Consider the following 19,607-nt stretch of genomic DNA (forward strand, 5'->3'; position numbering starts at 1 on the left):
CTCCAAGGTGCTTCGCCTTCTCTGTTGCTTCCAACTGATGTGTCCCCAATCTATATCTAAAATTCTTATTATTAATCCCTAAGTACATGACCTTGCACTTTTCACTATTAAATTTCATCCTATTACTATTACTCCAGTTTACGAGGTCATCCAGATCTTCCTGTATGATATCCCGGTCCTTCTTTGTGTTAGCAATACCTGCCAACTTTGTGTCATCCGCAAACTTTATTAGCACATTCCCGCTTTTTGTGCCAAGGTCAGTAATAAAAAGGTTAAATAAGATTGGTCCCAAAACCGATCCTTGAGGAACTCCACTAGTAACCTCCTTCCAGCCTGACAGTTATCCCTTCATTACGACCCGTTGTAGTCTCCCCTTTAACCAGTTCCTTATCCACCTTTCAATTTTCATATGGATCCCCATCTTTTCCAATTTAACTAATAATTCCCCATGTGGAACCGTGTCAAATGCCTTACTGAAATCGAGGTAAATTAGGTCTACTGCATTTCCTTTGTCTAAATATTGTCACCTTCTCAAAGAAGGAGATCAGGTTGGTTTGGCACGATCTACCTTTAGTAAAACCATGTTGTAATTTGTCCCAATTACCACTGACCTTGTCAAAGTTAGAATCAGGACTCACAATTTGTCAGACCACTCTGTTTATTAGCGCAGCGCTCCGCCAATAACATTCAGAATATGTGAGTGGCCATGCAAGGCCCAAACAGTCTTATTTATACAGATAAAAGAGCGGGAATTAGACAAAGGGACAAAGAAAGCAAAACAGGAAAATTCACCTGGGGCACAGCATGCATATTCTATTTCCTTACTAACTGTTATCGATTTAAGGCTAATACTTCACCAATTGCCCTTAAACGGTGCAATTGTTCTATGTTAATGTCTGTATTCCTGACACCTGGATTGCAGCATTCCAACAGTTTTGCTTAAAGGTACAGACAGTATTTCTTTAATCCTTTTTATTCTTACTATATAATTCATTCTACTTTCACAACCTCAATGTCCTTAACTACTTTCTCCTTCAAAATTTTTTCCAAGACCTTACATACTACAGATGTCAAACTAACAGGCCTATAGTTACTCGGATCACTTTTTTTCCCTTTCTTAAAGATAGGAACTATGTTAGCAATTCTCCAGTCATATGGTACAACCCCTGAGTTCACCGATTCATTAAAAATTATTGTTAATGGGCTTGCAATTTCATGCGCCAGTTCCTTTAATATTCTCGGATGTAGATTGTCCGGGCCCTCCGATTTTGTCCCATTAAGCTGTTCAAGTTTGGCTTCCGCCTCAGATGTGGTAATATCCACCTCCATATCCTCATTCCCGTTTGTCATCCTTCCATTATCCCTAAGCTCCTCATTAGCCTTATTAAAGACTGAGGCAAAGTACTTATTTAGATATTGGGCCATGCCTAGGTTAACCTCCTTTCCATTCTCAGTGTTTAGCGGTCCCACTTCTTTCTTCATTTTCTTCTTATTTATATGGCTATAGAACCTTTTACTATTGGTTTTAATTCCCTTTGCAAGGTCCAACTTTACTTGGCTTTTAGCCTTTCTTACTTTATCCCTACATGTTCTGACCTCAATAAGGTAGCTTTCCTTGCTAATCCCACCCTTCTTCCACACCTTGTAGGATTTCTGCTTTTCTTAATCACCTCTCTGAGATGCTTGCTCATCCAGCTTGATCTACAACTCCTGCCTGTGGTTTTTCCCCCTTTCTTGGGATGCAGGCTTCTGATAGTTTCTGCAGCTGCAACTTAAAGTAATTCCGGGCCTTCTCCGCATTTAGATCCACAAGTTCTTCAGTCCAATTCACTTCCCTAACTAATTTCCTTAATTCTTTAAAGTTAGCCCTTGAGAAGTCAAAAACCCTAGTCCCAGATCTATTTTTGTTTATCCTTCCATCTAGTTTGAACTGAATTAGCTCATGATCACTCAAACCAAGGTTGTCCCCTACAACCATTTCTTCTATGAGGTCCTCGCTACTCACCAAAACCAAATCTAAAATGGCATCCCCTCTTGTTGGTTCTTCAACTACTTGGTGAAGAAATCCATCTGCTATCACATCCAGAAAAATCTGAGCCCTATTATTCTTGCTAGCACTTGTCCTCCACTCTATATCTGGGAAGTTAAAGTCTCCCATGATCACACATTTCCTATTAGTGTTTACTTCATTAAAAACATTAAAGAGGTCTCTATCCATATCCAAATCAGATCCCAGTGGTCTGTAGCACACCCCAAGCACTATCTCAGGGGGGGCTCTAGTAGTTTTCTTTCCTAGTGTGATTTTTGCCCAAACAGACTCTGTCTTGTCCATTCCATCACTTCTTATTTCTTTACAGTTAACCTCCTCATTGATGTACAATGCTACTCCACCACCTCTGCCTTTATTTCTGTCTTTCCTAAACAGCACATAGCCTTCAATACCTGTACTCCAGTCATGACTACTATTCCACCATGTTTCTGTTATCCCTATAATATCCGGTTTCACTTCCTGCACCAGTAGCTCTAGTTCCTCCATTTTGTTCCCTAGGCTCCTCGCATTAGTGTACAGACATCTTAATTTTTGCCGTTTGACTTCTCTGACATTCTTTACCCTGTTAGGCACAGACATTCTACCACCAGCATCACCTGTTAGTCTGCTATCTACACTACTCTTCCTCCTTATGCCAATTCTTCTGTCCACAGCTGTATCCCCTCTTACTTTGTTTACTTCCCTCTCAAGGTTAAATTCCGCCGTGGAGATCTCCTGGACATCTCCCAACCATCTCCCCCAAATTCCTAGTTTAAAGCTCTCTTAATCAGTTCGGCGAGCCTCCATCCTAGAAGTCTATTTCCCTCCTTACTCAGGTGAAATCCATCCCGAGAGAACAGTCTTCTGTCCGTAAATGCTACCCAGTGGTCGTACATCCCAAAGCCCTCCTTATAGCACCACTGCCTGAGCCATCTGTTGATCGCCATAATCTTGTTACACCTTTGTTGCCCTTCTCTAGGAACCGGCAGAATCCCACTGAAGACCACCTGAGCCTCGATTTCCTTAAGCGTCTTCCCCAGTCTGGCATAGTCTCCCTTGATACATTCCAGAGAGTATCTAGCCATATCATTTGTTCCCACATGAAGGACAATCAACGGATTCTTTCCCGCTCCATTAGGATCCTTTTCAGCCTCAGGTCTACATCCCGTATCTTAGCACCCAGCAGACAGCACACCCTTCTGTTCTCCCGATCAGCTCTGGTTACAGGCCTGTCTATTCTTCTCAGTAAGGAGTCTCTAATCACGTAGACCTGCCTCTTTCTGGTGACAGTGTGATTCTCCTGTCTATCCCCTGCACCCACTGGCTGCAAGTCCTCTCGATTCCTATTCACCCTTGCAATCCTCCTGGGGCTTATATTTGGTGTTGCCTCCATTGACTCCTCCCCTCCTCCTATAGGACTAACAGCTCTTCTCTTTTTCATTGCCCTCTCTCCTTCAGCGACCACCTGCTGTGCCCCTTCTTCATTTTCCAACTCTGCAAACCTGTTCCTGAGTTCTATTTCTCCTTCACTGGCCCATCTTTTCCTCTGCCTGGTTCTCTTAGTCACATGCTTCCACCGTCCACTTTCCTCCCCCAGCAGTCTCTCCTCTGAATTCTTTGGTCCTGCTTCCATCTTCACATCTGAGCTTATCCCTTCAGCCCCCTCGTGTCTGTGCTCCATCATCTGCTCAAACCCCCTTCTAAACTCAACCAGAGTTTCCACCTGCATCTCCAGTCTTTGGATCTTTTCTTCCATCAGCTCTATCAGGTGGCACTTCATGTAGACAAAATGTTTAATATAATCAATAACATTAGCATCAAGTCAATTAAAGGTATCTTGTTATACCATGAATTATATCTTTGGGTTTTGATTAATTAAAAGGTAGGCGTGTCATGCATATAAGCAGACCCCTTTTGTATTTGTCTTGAGATTTTAGCACTGGGCATACAACAAAAAAGTTTTGTTTTTTTTACTTAGAGTTGACTTCTTTTTCCACCTTCCTCTGGAGGGTCATAATTTGAGCCTTTGGGTTTCAGCTAGTTTGTTTGCTGACCAGGTATGTTCATTATCTTCAGCTCCTTTGTGCTGGCATTTATGGGCAGTTCTCTCCTTCCTCTATCAGCCAGGTAATTTGCATCGACACAGATGCTTTCTGACTTGCTTTTGGATCCAAAGCCATGAGAAGAGCTCAGAGACTCTGTTTTAAAAGGGACACACTCAACTTTCACCAGAGTTTTGATTTCTTTCCACTGTCAACTCCTGCTTACAAAACACACTGAGATCTGAAAAAGAAAACACAACTTATAGTGGCTCCTTTTAGGAGCCCTAATAGGATTTTAATTAAGTAGCATGTTTTGTTTGCATTTCTTTTCCCCCTTCAACAATATACACTGCACATGTCCTGGGGAAAATGGACATTTCTTTCATAGTTTAATTTCTTTAACATTATATTAGCCATATCAATTTTTATATAAGGTATAACTGTTTCTTTGGTGCTCACTGAGTTTTCATGTACCTTTGTCAAAGTGACAGTCTGATTACAGAGCCACCTCAACTATCAGAGTTCTTAATGTTGCTTTTTTTGTTTTGTGCACCTCACCCCTACTGTTGCTCCAGAGGGGCACTGTGACATTGCACTCTATATGATTTTATGAAAATATGCCAATGAGTGTGAATATAATGTAACTGGAATATGCTTCATGCAAAAGGTCTCTTGTAAGGTATCATTACAAAGCTTATAATCTACTGAGTGTGGTCATCCTATTTCTATAAAGGTATCACTCTTGCATCTGAAACTAGAAATATGAAATATAACTCTGAGGGCCTATTGTAATTATGCAAAGTGTGGGCCATTAATTGTGGTTTGGAATCTTGAAGGCTCCCATTAACCAGGACAACTGACTGTAGATGGCTCTGTTTTACTTGTAAGTCTTCCTGTATACGTGTGTGCTGGTAAGTGGGTAGTGAAGACTTGCAGTGACATGTGATTTTTGAATGTTATGATTCCTGATGTCAGATTTGTGTCCATTTATTCTTTTGCGTAGATCTTGGGAGACAGGCCAGTCCTCGCTTACAGACAGCCTCCCAACCTGAAGCAAATACTCACCAGCAGCCACACACCATACAACATAAACACTAACCCAGGAATCTATTGATGCTACAAAGCCCGATGCCAGCTCTGTCCACATATCTATTCAAGTTATACCATCATAGGACCTAATCACATCAGCCACGCCATCAGGGGCTCGTTCACCTGCACATCTACCTATGTGATATATGCCATCATGTGCCAGCAATGCCCCTCTGCCATGTACATTGGCCAAACCGGACAGTCTCTACGCAAAAGAATAAATGGACACAAATCTGACATCAGGAATCATAACATTCAAAAACCAGTGGGAGAACACTTCAACCTCTCTAACCACTCACTGACAGACTTGAAGGTGGCTATTTTGCAACAAAAAACCTTCAAAAACAGACTCCAAAGAGAGACTGCTGAACTCGAATTAATATGCAAATTAGATACAATTAACTAAGGCTTAAACAGAGACTGGGAATGGTTGGGTCATTACACTAATTGAATCTATTTCCCTATGTTAAGTTCTCACACATTCTATGAATCATCTTAATTATCACTTCAAAAGGTTTTTTTTTTCTGCCTGCTGATGATAGCGCCTCTCAGTTGATTAGACTCTTCCAGTTGGTATGCGTACTTCCACCTTTTCATGTTCTCTGTATGTATAAATATCTCCTGTCTGTGTGTTCCATTCTATGCATCCGAAGAAGTGAGCTGTAGCTCACGAAAGCTCATGCTGAAATAAATTTGTTAGTTTCTAAGGTGCCACAAGTACTCCTGTTCTTTTTGTGGATACAGACTAACATGGCTGCTACTCTGAAACCAGGGCCGTCCTTAGGCATAGGCAACATAGGCAGCTGCGTAGGGCACCTGAAAATTTGGGGCACCACTGGGTCTTAGTGTCCACCCCCTTGTTTTCCTATCCCTGTTCTGACCCTTCCTGCAGGCTCCCACAGATGGCTGCTCTAGCCTGGTGAGTCTTCCTTGGGAGGGAATCTAGTAGTTAAAAGTGAAAAAACCTCCAGCCTGCCAGACCTATTAGCACAACTCTGAAACTGTTAAAGAGACATTCAAGGGGTAATAAAGCCATTTAACAGGCATTTGCCAACCCCAAGGTATATACTGACAGGTTTCAGAGTGGTAGTCCTGTTAGTCTGTATCAGCAAAAACAAGGACGAGTCCTTGTGTCACCTCAAAGACTAACAAATTATTTGGGCATAAGCTTTTGTGGACTAGAACCCATTTCATCAGATGTCCACGAAAGCTTATGCCCAAATAAATTTTTATACTGTCAGTTTCTGACTTTACTGACAAAAACAGTTGTGCATTAATGTAATATTTACACAGAACATGTCAGTCTACAGGACCTTAGTTTAAAATTTGCTTTAAAAATATTTCATTAGTGAGCTGGTGAAGATTATAAAATCACATTTCTAAAAAATGCTTGCATAGAGTTTTAGATGCACAATCATCTTTAGCCTTAAATGCGTGGATCTTCAGACATACAGTTTTTTAAATAAATCCTTCAAAAGACCTCCCTTATCTAAAATACACATTTTAATTACTATAGTTAAAAAAAAAAGTGCTTCCAAGTCTTCCTGTGTCCTTTCTGTCCATCCCTTCACCACCTCTCCCCCCACTCCCCACTGAAGAGAGCCCTTAAAGGGACAACAGTCCTTCCCTTCCAGATAGCTGGACAAAGAGTTTCCCTTTCTTTACTTCTGACTATCCGACGAACTAGTTTTAAAAGAACCCTCCAGCAAAATCAGTACCTTAGTAAGACAAAATCCTTGTTATATCTAAAATCTTTGGAAACATATTTTTTTAAAGTTGGTGAAATTTCATAACCATGTCTCTTGTTATGGAGATCACACAAAGTAAATTACTGTTCCCTTTTTCTAAAAGCAATGAACATTGTTATGAACACACTAAACCTCTCTGATTAATTTAAAAGAATGTCTTTGTTTCAGTGAGTTAAATATGTAGTAATCTGGAACGCTGGCTTAAGATTTGAGTACATTTAAAATATAAATTCAGCTTAGAAATACTGATTAAGAAAATGTAAAACAGAGAAGAGCTGCATCATATATTCCATTATATGTAATGTTGTATTCAGCAGGACAGCTGACTCACCCTTACTATGAAGTTTTTGCAAATAAATCTCTGACAAACTTCAGGGCATATCAAAAAACCTGTGACTGACATTTTTCATTCCCAAATTTTAGTGCTTTTAATTAGGTACTTTCTTCATGTCCATTCTGCATGAGGGAGAGGGCATGGAAGTCTCTGCGGGGAAGTGTGACTCTCCGCCACCATGAGGCAGGCCGGGCATCTCATTATCCTCTGCTGTCAAGTCCCTCCTCCCCGTCCCCCACCAGGCTGTGATCTTGGGCTGCCATACGGCATAGGGGCACCAGTTTAATAATACTGCGTAGGGCCCCATAAATCCTAAGGACGGCCCTGTCTGAAACCTATGTTTTCTTTAACCATCTTAAGATCTGTTTCTTTACCTGGTGATAGCGGGTGCTATTAGGACAGGATCTTCTTAACAGCTAGATGGTACAGTGTTTTAATGTAATTTCGATGGAATGTGAGGATGTGACTTCCTGCTTCTCAGCTAATGGCTGCTGCTCGGCTGCTCTTCTAATCTGGCTGCAGACGAAAGCCTTATCCTTACACATTGACACCAGGCAGCCAATGCCCCAGAGAAGGGGGGGCTTCCCCACATCTCAGCAAGGAAGCTGAGCAAAACACCCAGCTGGAGAACAAAGGACGGGGAGAAAGCTCCTGGAGAAAGCTGGGAGCTCTCTCTTCTGAGACCTGAGTATGGAAATCAGACAGAAACAGATAGAGCCTGCACATGGGCTTCACTACAGCGCACACTCGGCAACGTTCAGCTTTTCCTAGGGCGGTTGCTCCACCCACGCTGGGCCCTTCAGCCCTACCCCACTCCACCCGTTCCCCCAAGGCCCCACCTTCACTCTGCCTCTTCCCACCCGCACTCCACTCCCTCCCCCAAAGCTCCGCCTGCCTCTTCCTGGTTCTGTTCCCAACTCCTCCCCACAAGTGTGCCCTACCCCTGCTCTGACTCTTCCCGCCCCCACTCCTCCCTCTCCCCCCAGCACCCCCGCTCCTGCCGAACAGCTGGTTGATGGCAGGCGGGAGGAGGGGGAGGAGCTGATTGGTGGGGCCTGCCAAACAGCTGATTGGCGGGTGGCTGGTGGGTGCCAAGCACCCAGTATTTTTTTCCACGGAGTTGGCACCTATGCTATAGTGTGGCTGGGCTCTACGCTGACTAGAATGGCTTCCTGTCTCTGTGCTAACCTATGGCCTCCTTCTGCTGCGTTCCAGCTGACTGATAAACCTGCCTGTTTTGGAAAATCTGTGTGAGCGTGTGACAAAGTGGGAATTTCCCCTTGTTATGTTGTATGTGAGCCTATGTGAGTCATACTGTTTTGCATGCATGCTGTGTGTGCCTCAGTTTCCCTATGTATTGCACCAATGCTTAGGTGATGGGAATAAGGGCGTGTGACTTTTGCTGAGACCCTCGGCAGCAGGTGAGGCTGCTCCAGCTGCCTGCACATATGCTATGGCCAGTGCTCTTCGTAACCTGAGCCCCAGGAGAGGGATGCAACCAGGTGACACGGGAAGTGAGACAAAGACCAGGAGGAGGAGCAACGGATGAGTCAGGGGTTGGGTCACTGGAAGCTGGGCAGCCTGTCTTTTGGGACTCAGAGAGGGGGGAGTCCAGGTGACTGATTTCTGTGCTATCAAGCTCCATTCTATGTTGTGTTCCTGTCGACTAGTTACAACACTAGTTAAGAGTCACTGCTGACTGCAGAGTCAGGGTGCAGGCCCTCTGGCTTCCCCAGGAGCCCCACCTGGGCAGACGCACTGCGGGAAGTGCAGGTGTGAAAGGGGATGCTGAATGCTCCGAGGTCAGACCCCAGGAAGGTCAAAGCTGTGTAAGCTTCTTGCCCTGGTGACAGTCTGCTCAGACAGAAGAGGCTCCCCCAGAGTCCTGACTGGCTTCATATGGAGCAGTTCTAGAGCATCGGCCTGATGACTCCATGACAGAGCGTCACTGGGAATGCTGGGTGAGGTGCCTCAATCCCTGCAGGGTGGACAAGTCTCTCCCAGGGGTTTGTCTCAGTTGGACTCGCTGAGCAGAGCTCACGCATGAAGCAGGAGCTGTAACCCAGAGGTTCAGTGTCAGGAGGCAGTGAGGCTGTATGGGTGACCCTGAAGGACACATGAGAATCTTTGGGTTCCTCCAAGAGACTGTTCCAAATCTGAGGGCGTAGTGCCAAAGTTTCTGGGGGCCCAAGGCAAAATTTGAAATGGAGCCCCCCTGTGTCCTTCCAAAAAAATTGATAACTTTGAGGGGAGGCCTCAGGGGTGGAGGATATTTTGTGTCCAGGGCCCTGAACCTTCTAAATCTGGCCCTGGGCTAGATTTGGACCTCATGGCCTTTTCCAGCTCTGTGCTTTCCCCTAATGTGTGTGACAAGGAATGACACACAGGGCCGGCTTTAGGAAGTGCGGGGCCCAATTCGAACATTTTCGGCGGGGCCCTGGCAGGGATGACTTGAAAGAAAAAGTGGGAAAAAAAGCCTTTCATGTATTATTTACTTTCCATAACTATATAAATAATAAAATTATATATTATGTACATTGCATCATATATGCTGTTGATTGGTTATTAATGACTGCCGTTTCACATGTGTGGGTCCCAGCTGCTCCCTGCCCCCCTCATTGAAGCAGGTGCGCAGGGTTACTGCCCTGGGAACTGCAGGGCACAAGTGGACATGGGGCTGGCTGGAGGCAGGGCAGGGGCTGACTGGAGGTAGGGTTTGATTGCAGGCAGGGCAAGGGGTGCGGGGCTGGTTGGAGATAGGGGGTGTGTGAGGCGGGCTGGCTTCAGGCAGGACCACGAGGGGATGCAGCAGGGGTTGGCAGGGCTGGAGACAGAGGAGTGTGAGACTGGCTGGCTTCAGGCAGGGAGGTGCAGCAGGGGTTGGCTGGAGACAGGGCAGGGTGTGCAGGGCTGGTGCAGGCAGCAATGTGTGTGGGGCTGGCTGGCTTTGGGCAGGGCCATAGGGGTGTGTGGCAGGGGTTGACTGGAGACACAGCAGGGGGTTTGACAGGGGCTGACTGTGGGCACGGGGTGCAGAGCTGCTTGCAGGCAGGGGGAGCGGGGCTGGTGTGGGCAGGGCAGGGGGTGCAGCAGAGGCAGCTGGAACCCCAGCCCTTTAAATAGCCCCCAAGCTCCCTGCTATCCCAGGGCTTTGGGGGCTATTTAAAGGGCCCAGGGCTCCCCAGCTTCTACCCCGCCCTGGACCTTTTAAATAGCTGCGGGAGCCCTGAGGAATGCGTGGGGGTGGCGGGGCTTTGGCGGCTATTTAAAGGACCGGGGTGGCAGAGGCAGGTAGCTGGAGCCCTGACCCTTTAAATAGCCCCCGGAGCCCCTCACTACCCCAGGGCTCTGGAGGCTATTTAAAGGCCCGGAGCTCCAGCCGGGACAGCAGGGCCACGGGGCTTGCCGTGTTCTGGCTGGAGCTCCAGCCAGGAGAGCGCAGTCGCGGGGCTTGCTGCGCTCCAGCCGGGGCTCCAGCCGGGGCCGTGGGGCTTGCCACGCTCCGGCCAGGGCTCCAGCCAGGAGAGCGGGGCTGCAGGGCTTGCCGCGCTCCAGCCTGCGCTTCGCTCAAGGGAGCAGGACCAGGGAAGACCCCTGAGCAGATCACAGCCGGGGACCCGGGGTAAGTTTAAAAAAAAAAAAGTGTCTAAGGAGCGAGGAATTGGGCGAATCGGCCTAAAGCCAGCCCTGATGACACAAACACCAGGGGAGCAGAAGGTCACATTCTCCTTTATGTCACAATCATCATGGTTTAGCCGCAGCGAGCACACCTTGGGGCGGGGTCAGCCTCTCTGAAATGAGACGGCAGGAGTTGGAGCTCCATGACTTTGGGCTGAGGCTGCACCATGCCTGAATGCAGCCTGTGCTCATATGATCAGCGTGTCTCTCAGTCTGGGCTTCACAGCCACATCACCTTTTATTTCATACTGCAAGTTCCTCCAGCCCAGGGCACTGGGAGGCAGCTGCAGAGACTGATATGCAGCTCTCATTTTGCCTGGTGACAGACCATACCCCCACATGTACACGTCAGTCATTTCACCTGTAAAAGAATTATATAAATCAAACCCACCCCCGAAGGAGTCCTGCTCCTGCCCCAGGATGATCACAGCCTCGGCACTGACGGAATAGCCTTTCCGCAGACCCTTCCTGGGTAAGGGCTTCCCGTTCACCCAGAACTCAGCTATGCCCGTGGTCGATTCCCAGCCGGCACAGACATGCTCCCAGTCCATACGGTTCTCTGGGACTCTGAAGGTCACAAATTCCCCCCCCACGTATAGTCTGTACTCCCCAGGCTTGGGTTTGAAGAGCAGGATCTCGTTGTCCTGGGCTTTGGTAGCGTAGGAGAAGAGGCCGTATGGACGAGTCAGATCAGTGAAGGATCTCAGACACACAGTGAAGTTCTGCAGTGGCTGCTCTGGCTCCGGCTTCACGATCACATGGGCGTCACTAGGGTCCTTCCGGAAGACAAACACCTTTCGATACAGGTCTGGGAGAGGCAAGAGACATGTTGGGTGTTGGTACCGATATGATGGTACCACTCCTCAGGCCCCTTGCTACAGACTCTGCTGTTCATTCCAGTGTTTGCGCCGCTCAGCTGCTTTCCCTGGGCTCCTCAGTCTTGGCCCTCAGCACCACCTGCTCTTCCACTTCCTCACCCCACTACCCAGTAACCCTCACCAGCTGGGTGTGGAAGCAAAAGCTTAAGAGAGATGGGCTTATTAGGTTACTTAACCCCGCTGAGCCACATTAACCCTTTGTGGGCTAGTGTGGGGTAAACACCTCCTCACGTTGCTCCATGGCCATACTCAGTGGAGTTTAACTTGGGAGACTCGCTCAGAGGCTCTAGGTTGTGTGTGACACCCTTTGGATTAAGGGTGGAAAGTGGTGCCCCCATATCCGCTTGTGAGCCTGCTTGTCACAACCGTGTCTCATAAGATGCACAGTTTGAACTGTGGGGTGATTAGCCACAGGAACAGCTGACTAAGGAGTGCAGTAAATTCTCTACCTCCAGGAATCTTTACATCAAGAGCAGGGTAAAATTTTCAAAAGCACCTATGTGACTTAGGAGCCTAAGTCCCATTTTCAAATGTGTCACTGAGGGACAGACATGACACTTTCTGTTAGACTCAGGCTCCTAAGGGCCTTGTCACTTTTGAAAATGGGACCTTAGGTGTGTGGATTTTAGAGTATTAAAATCAGCTCTTGAACAGAAAGCTTGAACCATAGCGAATCTGCACCTTTGCTCTGACTAAGCAGGCTGGAGCAATCTGCTGAAGCCGCTGCCATCACTCTGCTCCCACTTGCTATAAGAACCTGCTCCCTGCTATAAATGGCCATGGGGGGGCATGGGGAGGGAAGAAGAGGGACGAGGGGGGCAAATCAAAGGGAAGGAATGGGCAAAATTTGTGCGGGGAACCAAAATGTGTCTGTTGCAGACCAAACAGCCGAAGGCAGGGGAAGGGCAGAAAGGCAACAGCAGGGACAGAGGGTAGGAGCTGGGGGTTAAGAAGTGTGATGATGTGCTGCCAGCCAGTAGCAGAGGGGGAAAGCCCTGGGATACGGAGGGCCAGCTCAAGGCTAGTCTCTGTGATCATATGACTTCAGTGCTGACTGATTTCCTTGGTGGCCATCCAAACTTCTTCCCTTTCCTATGATCTGCCAGGGGGATGGTCTTCCTCAGCTGTGATTGTGCCTTTCATTCTAGCACCCTAGCACTAGGGTAACCATATTTTCCCAAAGAGAAAACTGGACACTGCACAGGGTGGCCCAATGCCCCCCTCTCCTCCTGCATGAGGCAATGGCCCTCCCCCACACCATGGGGCTGGTCTGAGACACCCCTCTTCCCACCTGTGTGAGGGACTGGCTCTCCCACCACCCCTCTCGGGGCTTCCCTGAGGCCCCCCGCTTCCGCCTGTGTGAGGGACTGGCCCTCCCACCACCCCTCTCGGGGCTGCCCTGAGGCCCCTCACTTCCGCCCATGTGAGGGACAGGCCCTCCCTGCACCCCTCACGGGGCTGGTCTGAGGCCCCCTTCTCCTTTCATGCATGGGGCTGGCCCAAGAACCCCAGCTGCCCACCTGGGGCTGGCCCAAGGCCCCCTGTCCCCCACCATACACAGAGCCAGCCTGGGCCTGAGCCCTCCCTGTCACCTGCCTGGGGGTAGCCCAGCCCGAGCCGCCTTCTAGAGCCCTCCCCCCTGTGCAGAGCTGGCATGGCTGCTTGCCCCCCACACATGTTCCTTCACGCCCCGTAGCCATTGCACCCCACTTTATTGGCAAAACTGGGTATTTGTCCACAACTGATGATCAGTTGGCAAGAGCAAATGGGATAAATGCCCAGTTTTGGCAAAAAAGTTGGGTCGGCTGAGACAGGGCTTAAAGAAGAGACTGTCTAGCCGAAAGGGGATGTATGGTCACCCTACTTAGTGCTTTGTCACTGTAGTGCTGCTAAATCTTCATTAAGGGCATGACACTAATATCTTGGGGGTTTTGTGTCCGAATTTAAACAGGGATTTCACAGGGTAGCCAATTTTGACAGGCAGGATCCCAACCCACTGCAAGTGGCTCCTCCTGGCTGGGGAATTGTGCGGTAGAAAATTGTGCCATGGCAGCAATAAATAATATCTAGATGTCAGTAATTACTCCTGATAGGAAGCTGAGACAGGAAGCATTTTATAGCACAACACTCTAAGGAAAAAGGCCTTTTCCTGTAGCCATATTTTAAGTAGGGTTGCCAACTTTCTAATCGCACAAAACTGAACACCCTCACCCCACCTCTTCCCTGAGGCCCAGCCCCTGCTCACTACATTCCCCCTTTCTTAGTGGCTCGCTCTCTCCCCCTCCTCATTCACTTTCGCTGGGCTGGGACATGGGATTGGGGTGCAGGAGGGGGTGAGGGCTCTAACTGGGGGTGCAGGCTCCTGGGTGGGGCCAGAAATGAGGGGTTCAGGGTGCGGGAGGGGGCTCTGGGCTCAGGCAGGGAGCTGGGGTGTGGGATGGGGTTAGGGCTCTAGGATGGAGCTGGGGATGATGGGTTTGAGGTGCAGGAGTGGGCTCCAGGCTGGGGGGTGGGGCCAAGGAATTCGGAATGTGGGAGGGGGCTGCAGGTTGAGGCAGGGGGTTGGGGTGCAGGAGGGGGTACAGGCTCTGGGCTGGGGTCAGGGATGAGAGGTTTGGGGTGCAGGAGGGGGCTCCAGGTTTGGGAGTGGCTCAGGGCTGGGGCAAGAGGTTGGTGATTGGGGTTGGGGTGCAGGCTTACCTCGTGTGGCTCCCAGTCAGCAGCACAGCGGGGCTAAGGCAGGTTCCCTACCTGTCCTGGCACCAGGCTGCGCCCTGGAAGTGGCCAGTAGGTCTGGGTCCTAGGCGGGCGGCAGGAGGTGCGGTGCACGGAGCCCCATGGCCCCCCCTGCCTAGGCACTGGACCTGCTGGACACTTCTGGGGCTCAGTACGGTGCCAGACGTGTAGAGACTAGCCTGCCTTAGCAGCAGCACCACTGACCAGACTTTTAATGGCCCAGTCAGCAGTGCAGACCGGAGCTGCCAGGTTCCCTTTTCGACTGGGTGTTCCAATCAAAACCTGGACACCTTGTTACCCTAACTGTAAGGCTTGAGGGCTTTGTCTGCAGTCAGATTAGAAGAGCAGCCGAGCAACAGCCATTAGCGGAGAAGCAGGAAGCCACATCCTCATATTCCATCTATGTGACATTAAAACACTGTAACATCCGGTTGTTAAGGAGGCGATCCCGTCCTAATGGCCCCCACTATCACCAGGTAAAGAAACAGATCTTAAGAAAACGTAGTTTGACTGCATCTGTCTGGCAAGAACTCACTTATCAATAGTTGTGGTTGTGAAATTCCCATTTCTTTATTGTTTTGTCTTTATGGTCCCCACTTCCCTATTGTTTGTCTGTGTGGTCTCTGTCTGGTTCTTTGGTTATTTCTGTCTGTTACGTAATTAATTTTGCTAGATATAAATCAATTAAGGTGGGGGGTATGATTGCTTAGAGAATTTTGTTACAATATGTTAGGATTGGTTAGTAGAATGATTGGTTAAGGAAAGGCTAAGCAGGACTCAAGTTTCACTATATTAACTGGGGTCCAAAAGAAAGTTCTTTGGGAACCAACTCCAGGACACAGCCCCAAGATCAGAGCTGCCAGACTGCAACACTCTGCCAATGACACTGTACAGAAACTGGAGTCCCCCAGATGGACCTGATCCTGACTGGCCAGCAGGGAAAAGTTCATGCGTCTTATTGGGAGTGGTGAGCATTGTGCGTGTAGTGTGTGCATTCTGGTTTTGGTGATTGTTAATAAATAGAGATTAAGTAGGATATTACAGTGTAAGGCTCTTTCACTGGTAAAAGGTCCTGCAAACCTGCAGAAAATTACGTCCTGAGCCCTAGGAACTGGGGAAGGGTGGGTGCCCTAGAGTATAAGGTTACACCTGTGCCCTAGGAACTGGGGAAGGGTGGGTGCCCTAGAGTGTAAAGTTACATCTGTGCCCTAGGAACTGGGGAAGGGTGGCTGCCTAAATTAAGACGGTTATGCCTTGAGCTCTAGGAACTGGGTAAAGGTGGGTGCCCTTTTGAGTGTGTGAGTAACAGAGAATTTTGTGCGGGTCACAACACCCCCTCATAATACTGCCAGCACTCGGCAAACAGCTTCCTAGGGCATACCCTGTGCTCCCCACTCAGAAAGCAGGCTGAGTAGTAACACACACAGCAACATTTGCAGAAACTTGCTAAGGGCAGGCCTGGAAGGCAGCCCTCTTGGGAGCACAGTGTACTGCCTGGGCCCTAAGCCACCCAGTGACTGCAGCATAAGCACCTCTCTGCAACATTGTTGGGTACCACCACACAGCACCCCAGGCCTGACATGCTCCATCTCACCAGGCACGTGCTAATCACTCCTCTGGCACATATTGCAGATACATGACAATGTTTAGAGCAGGACAGACTTGCAATTAACTTTGTATCAATAGCTAGTGCCCAGCTCTGTGTTGGGGAAGCAGAGCTCAAATCTGATCCTGTTATCCTAGTCTGGGGCAGATCAGGACCATTGTCTGAGCCACCCACAGATGTGTGGAAAAACTTTATTAGAATGAGGAAGATCTACTGGTAGGTCCCTTCTACCCTGACACCACATCTCTGGAGCCCCTTGACCAGGTGACCTCAGCTTTGTATCACCCTGGCCCTGGTGAGGCAACCCCATGTTCAGGACAATGTGAGCATGCACCTGACTCTTACGGCACTTTGGAATACGGGTCTTAGACAGACACTTCTGCCCCACCTTTGTTATAATGTTCCTGGCTCGCCTCTGCAAACTTGTTTTTAAAACCTGTGCCTTTCTGCTTTCACTTCCTTTTTTATCCAGGATGCTTTTTTAGTCTTCTTTGTAATTGTGGCTTTTTGAGAACCTAACAAAAGACTCTAAACAACCTCCAATTATTGTTTACAATTTTCCTTTTAATTTTTCCTCCCAATCAATCTAGCTCATGATTGTTTTCACATTTGAAAATTGGCCTCTTTATGGTGCCAAATGTCTATGTGACTGTATTGTGTTTGCAAATAACAAATGTAGCAATTAGGTTGTGATCATGTGCACCCAGACTACTACTTTTTGTTCAGCGACCAATTAATTCACCGTTAGCCACTGGAAGATGTTGTACAGAGTTGCCTTATATTAGAAAATCATCTGTAATTATTAGAAACTCACAAGACATTTAACTAACGCAGTATTTGCCCCAAGACTGATGGAATGGAGGGGTCTTTCCTGCACCGGAGAGATTTGCTTGTGCTGCTCTCTAGTCTGATTTGGGTCTGTAATGCACCCCTGGTAGCTCCCTGCAACCTAACTCAGGATTTAACTGAAGTCTCCAAGTCTACAGCCCTAACCAACTCCACCCTGATCACCCTGTGTAGCACGCTCTGCCCTTACCTTCCTGGGTGATGGCTCCCGAGAGGCCAGCGAGGACAAAGAGCCAAAGCTGCAGCTTCTCCATGTTCTTTACCTGCAGAGCGACCCAGGGGGCAGGAACGTGGAGAAGGGAGGTGCGAGGCCCTGAAACCTGCCCCTGCAATGCCAGTCTCCAGACACAAGGACCTGAAGTTATCCCTGAGTGGAGGTGGAAGAGGAAACGTGTCCAACCAATCCTGTCCCAGGGTGGAGTCTGGAATTGCCTGTTCAAGCCAATTTCATGCAGTTCATGGGGTGATGGCCATTATCAACCCCTTCCTGTGCAGGGTGGGGCCCAGCCTAGCCAGCTGTGGCAACTGACAGAGACACTCCCCATGCACCATGCACACAGTCCCCATGCACCATGCACACAGTGGTCTCAGTATTTGTTGTACGTTACATAGTCTGTGTGTATATGAAATACCCACAAACACTACGTGGCATGTCCTGGCAGTGAGAGATGCCCCCAGTTAACCAAGCCTTCCCCCCAAACCTCACCCCCAAGCCAAAGCTCTGGGTCTTGACTCCTGCCCTGCTTGGGAAGAGACTCAGGTTCTGTCAGTGCAGCCAGGACATGAATTGCTGAGACAAATGCTGTCCTCAATACAAATGCTGTTACTCCCCAAATACTGGGCTGTGCAGAAGAGCCCTGGCTGGCCTCAAACGTCCTGGTGACACAGAGAGGGGACAGGGCTCTCTGCAAGGCCCAGCTCAAACCTCAGAGCTTTAGAGATCAACACTGTGAATTGCTGCTGGCAGCAAAGGAGAAGCAGTGCACTCTGGAGAACTGGGTGCATGCCTGGAAGCCTCAGAGCCGAGAAATCATCCTTAGGAGGAGGTGACGGCAAGATGCCTCTTGCAGTATCTGACTGCATCTGATATCTTTGCCCCTGTCAGGCTGGTCCTGCCTAGATGCTGCATTGGCCAAAGGTCTCCCCTGCCGAGGGGTGAAGATCAGGCACCCATGCTGATGTCATTAGATCTAGAGCAGTGGGTTTCAACCTTTTTCCATTTTGAATGGCATTGCGGACCTTTGGAAATCTTAGACATGGTCTGTGGACTTTCAGAGCCTGTGGCCCACAGGTTGAAAACCACTGATCTAGAGCCCTGAGCCATTATATTGCACTTGGCAAGCATTTGATCATGAGTCAGGTGAATATACTTAGCCCAGTTTCACATCTGGGGAAGCTGAGACTGCGAGACGCTTGGCCATCACCAGTCCAAGGTCCCGGGCACTCAGCCGAGTCACTAGCCAGCTTTTCTGCCCCTTGGCTCTGCCATCTGTAACAAAGGGCCTGACTCTGCCAGTGCCATTTTGCCCATGGAGGAGATAGGGGCTCAGGAAGGACAAGGGGCTGGTCCTTGTCCTCAGGGCTGCCCAGAGGGGGGAGCAAGTGGAGCCATTTGCCCCAGGCCCTGGGCCCCACAGGGGCCCCCAGGAGAATATAATATTCTATAGTTTTGCAACTTTTTTTTATGGAAGGGGCCCCCGAAATTGCTTTGCCCCAGGTCCCCTGAATCCTCTGGGCAGCCCTGCTTGTCCTGACACTCCCTTGCTGTGTGACCTGGGGGAAGTCCTGCAATGGTCACAGGCTCTGCACTATGGGAATGGGGGCATTCCCCTTCCTTCAGGGCAGAGCAGCGCCTGGAGAATGCTGCAGAGGGGAAAGAGAGGCTCCCTGCCTGGAGTTTGCTGGGCTTAAGGCACCAGCTCAAGTAGCTGCCTTGGTTATCTGAAGACACAGCCCCAGGGCCCCACCCCTCCTTTCTTGCCTTTTTTTTTTTTTAATTTTAAAAGTCGTTTTTTCATCTTCTCTTGCTGACCATACAGGTTTCCATCCTATCAAATAAAGAGTTTATTTTAAAAAGAAATGTTTGAAAGTTTAGCATGTAAACCAGGTCATGGGGGTCAGAGAGCAGTCCTGAGTTTTATGGGAATATTGATAATTGACTGAATTCTTCGTAGTGAAGCCATTTTGTAGGCAGCCTTTCTTTGTTAGTTGTCATGCTTTAGCATTGGCAAGCACATGTCATTCAGAAACACTTCCCTCCTTTACCAGGCATTAGCTCCCCCATACAATGGACAAATGAAATAACCAATAAATAAGATTAAGGAAAACACTGGGGATTACAGGCTTGGAGACATTTTGTAGCAGGACCTGCAAAGTAACAGGTACATTTCTGTTTATTACTACATCCCAGGGTCCTAGAGGATGAGGAGTTTGGGGTGTGGGAAGGGCTCAGGGCTAGGGCAAAGGGTTGGGGTGTGGGCGGGTGAGGGCTCTGGCTGGGGATGTAGGCTCTGGGGTGGGGCTGGGGATGAGGAGTTTGGGGTGCAGGCAGGCTGCCTCGGGGCTGGGGCCAGAGAGGAGGACTTCCCCCATCCCTCTCACCTCTGGCAGCAGTGAACTCT

General features: G+C 48.7%; 1 protein-coding gene across 1 annotated transcript; it reads right to left on the minus strand.

The window, feature by feature from the left end:
• Positions 1–10,954: 10,954 nt before the first annotated feature.
• On the minus strand, positions 10,955–17,409 carry LOC115639257 (serum amyloid P-component-like). Its single transcript, XM_030541742.1, has 2 exons — positions 17,177–17,409; positions 10,955–11,728 (listed from the first exon to the last, which is right to left on the minus strand). The coding sequence occupies exons 1-2, from the start codon at positions 17,238–17,240 to the stop codon at positions 11,109–11,111; spliced, it is 684 nt and encodes a 227-aa protein (XP_030397602.1). The 5' UTR covers positions 17,241–17,409; the 3' UTR covers positions 10,955–11,108.
• Positions 17,410–19,607: the final 2,198 nt, after the last annotated feature.

This window comes from Gopherus evgoodei, chromosome 24 (genome assembly GCF_007399415.2).
Source record: "Gopherus evgoodei ecotype Sinaloan lineage chromosome 24, rGopEvg1_v1.p, whole genome shotgun sequence".
Taxonomy (NCBI): domain Eukaryota; kingdom Metazoa; phylum Chordata; order Testudines; family Testudinidae; genus Gopherus; species Gopherus evgoodei.

Coding starts and splice junctions, on each gene's coding strand:
- LOC115639257 (XM_030541742.1), bottom strand. CDS start 17,240: ATGGAGAAGCTGCAGCTTTGGCTCTTTGTCCTCGCTGGCCTCTCGGGA. Junction 11,729..17,176: donor GGGAGCCATCACCCAGGAAG/GTAAGGGCAGAG, acceptor TGCCTCTCCCAG/ACCTGTATCGAAAGGTGTTT.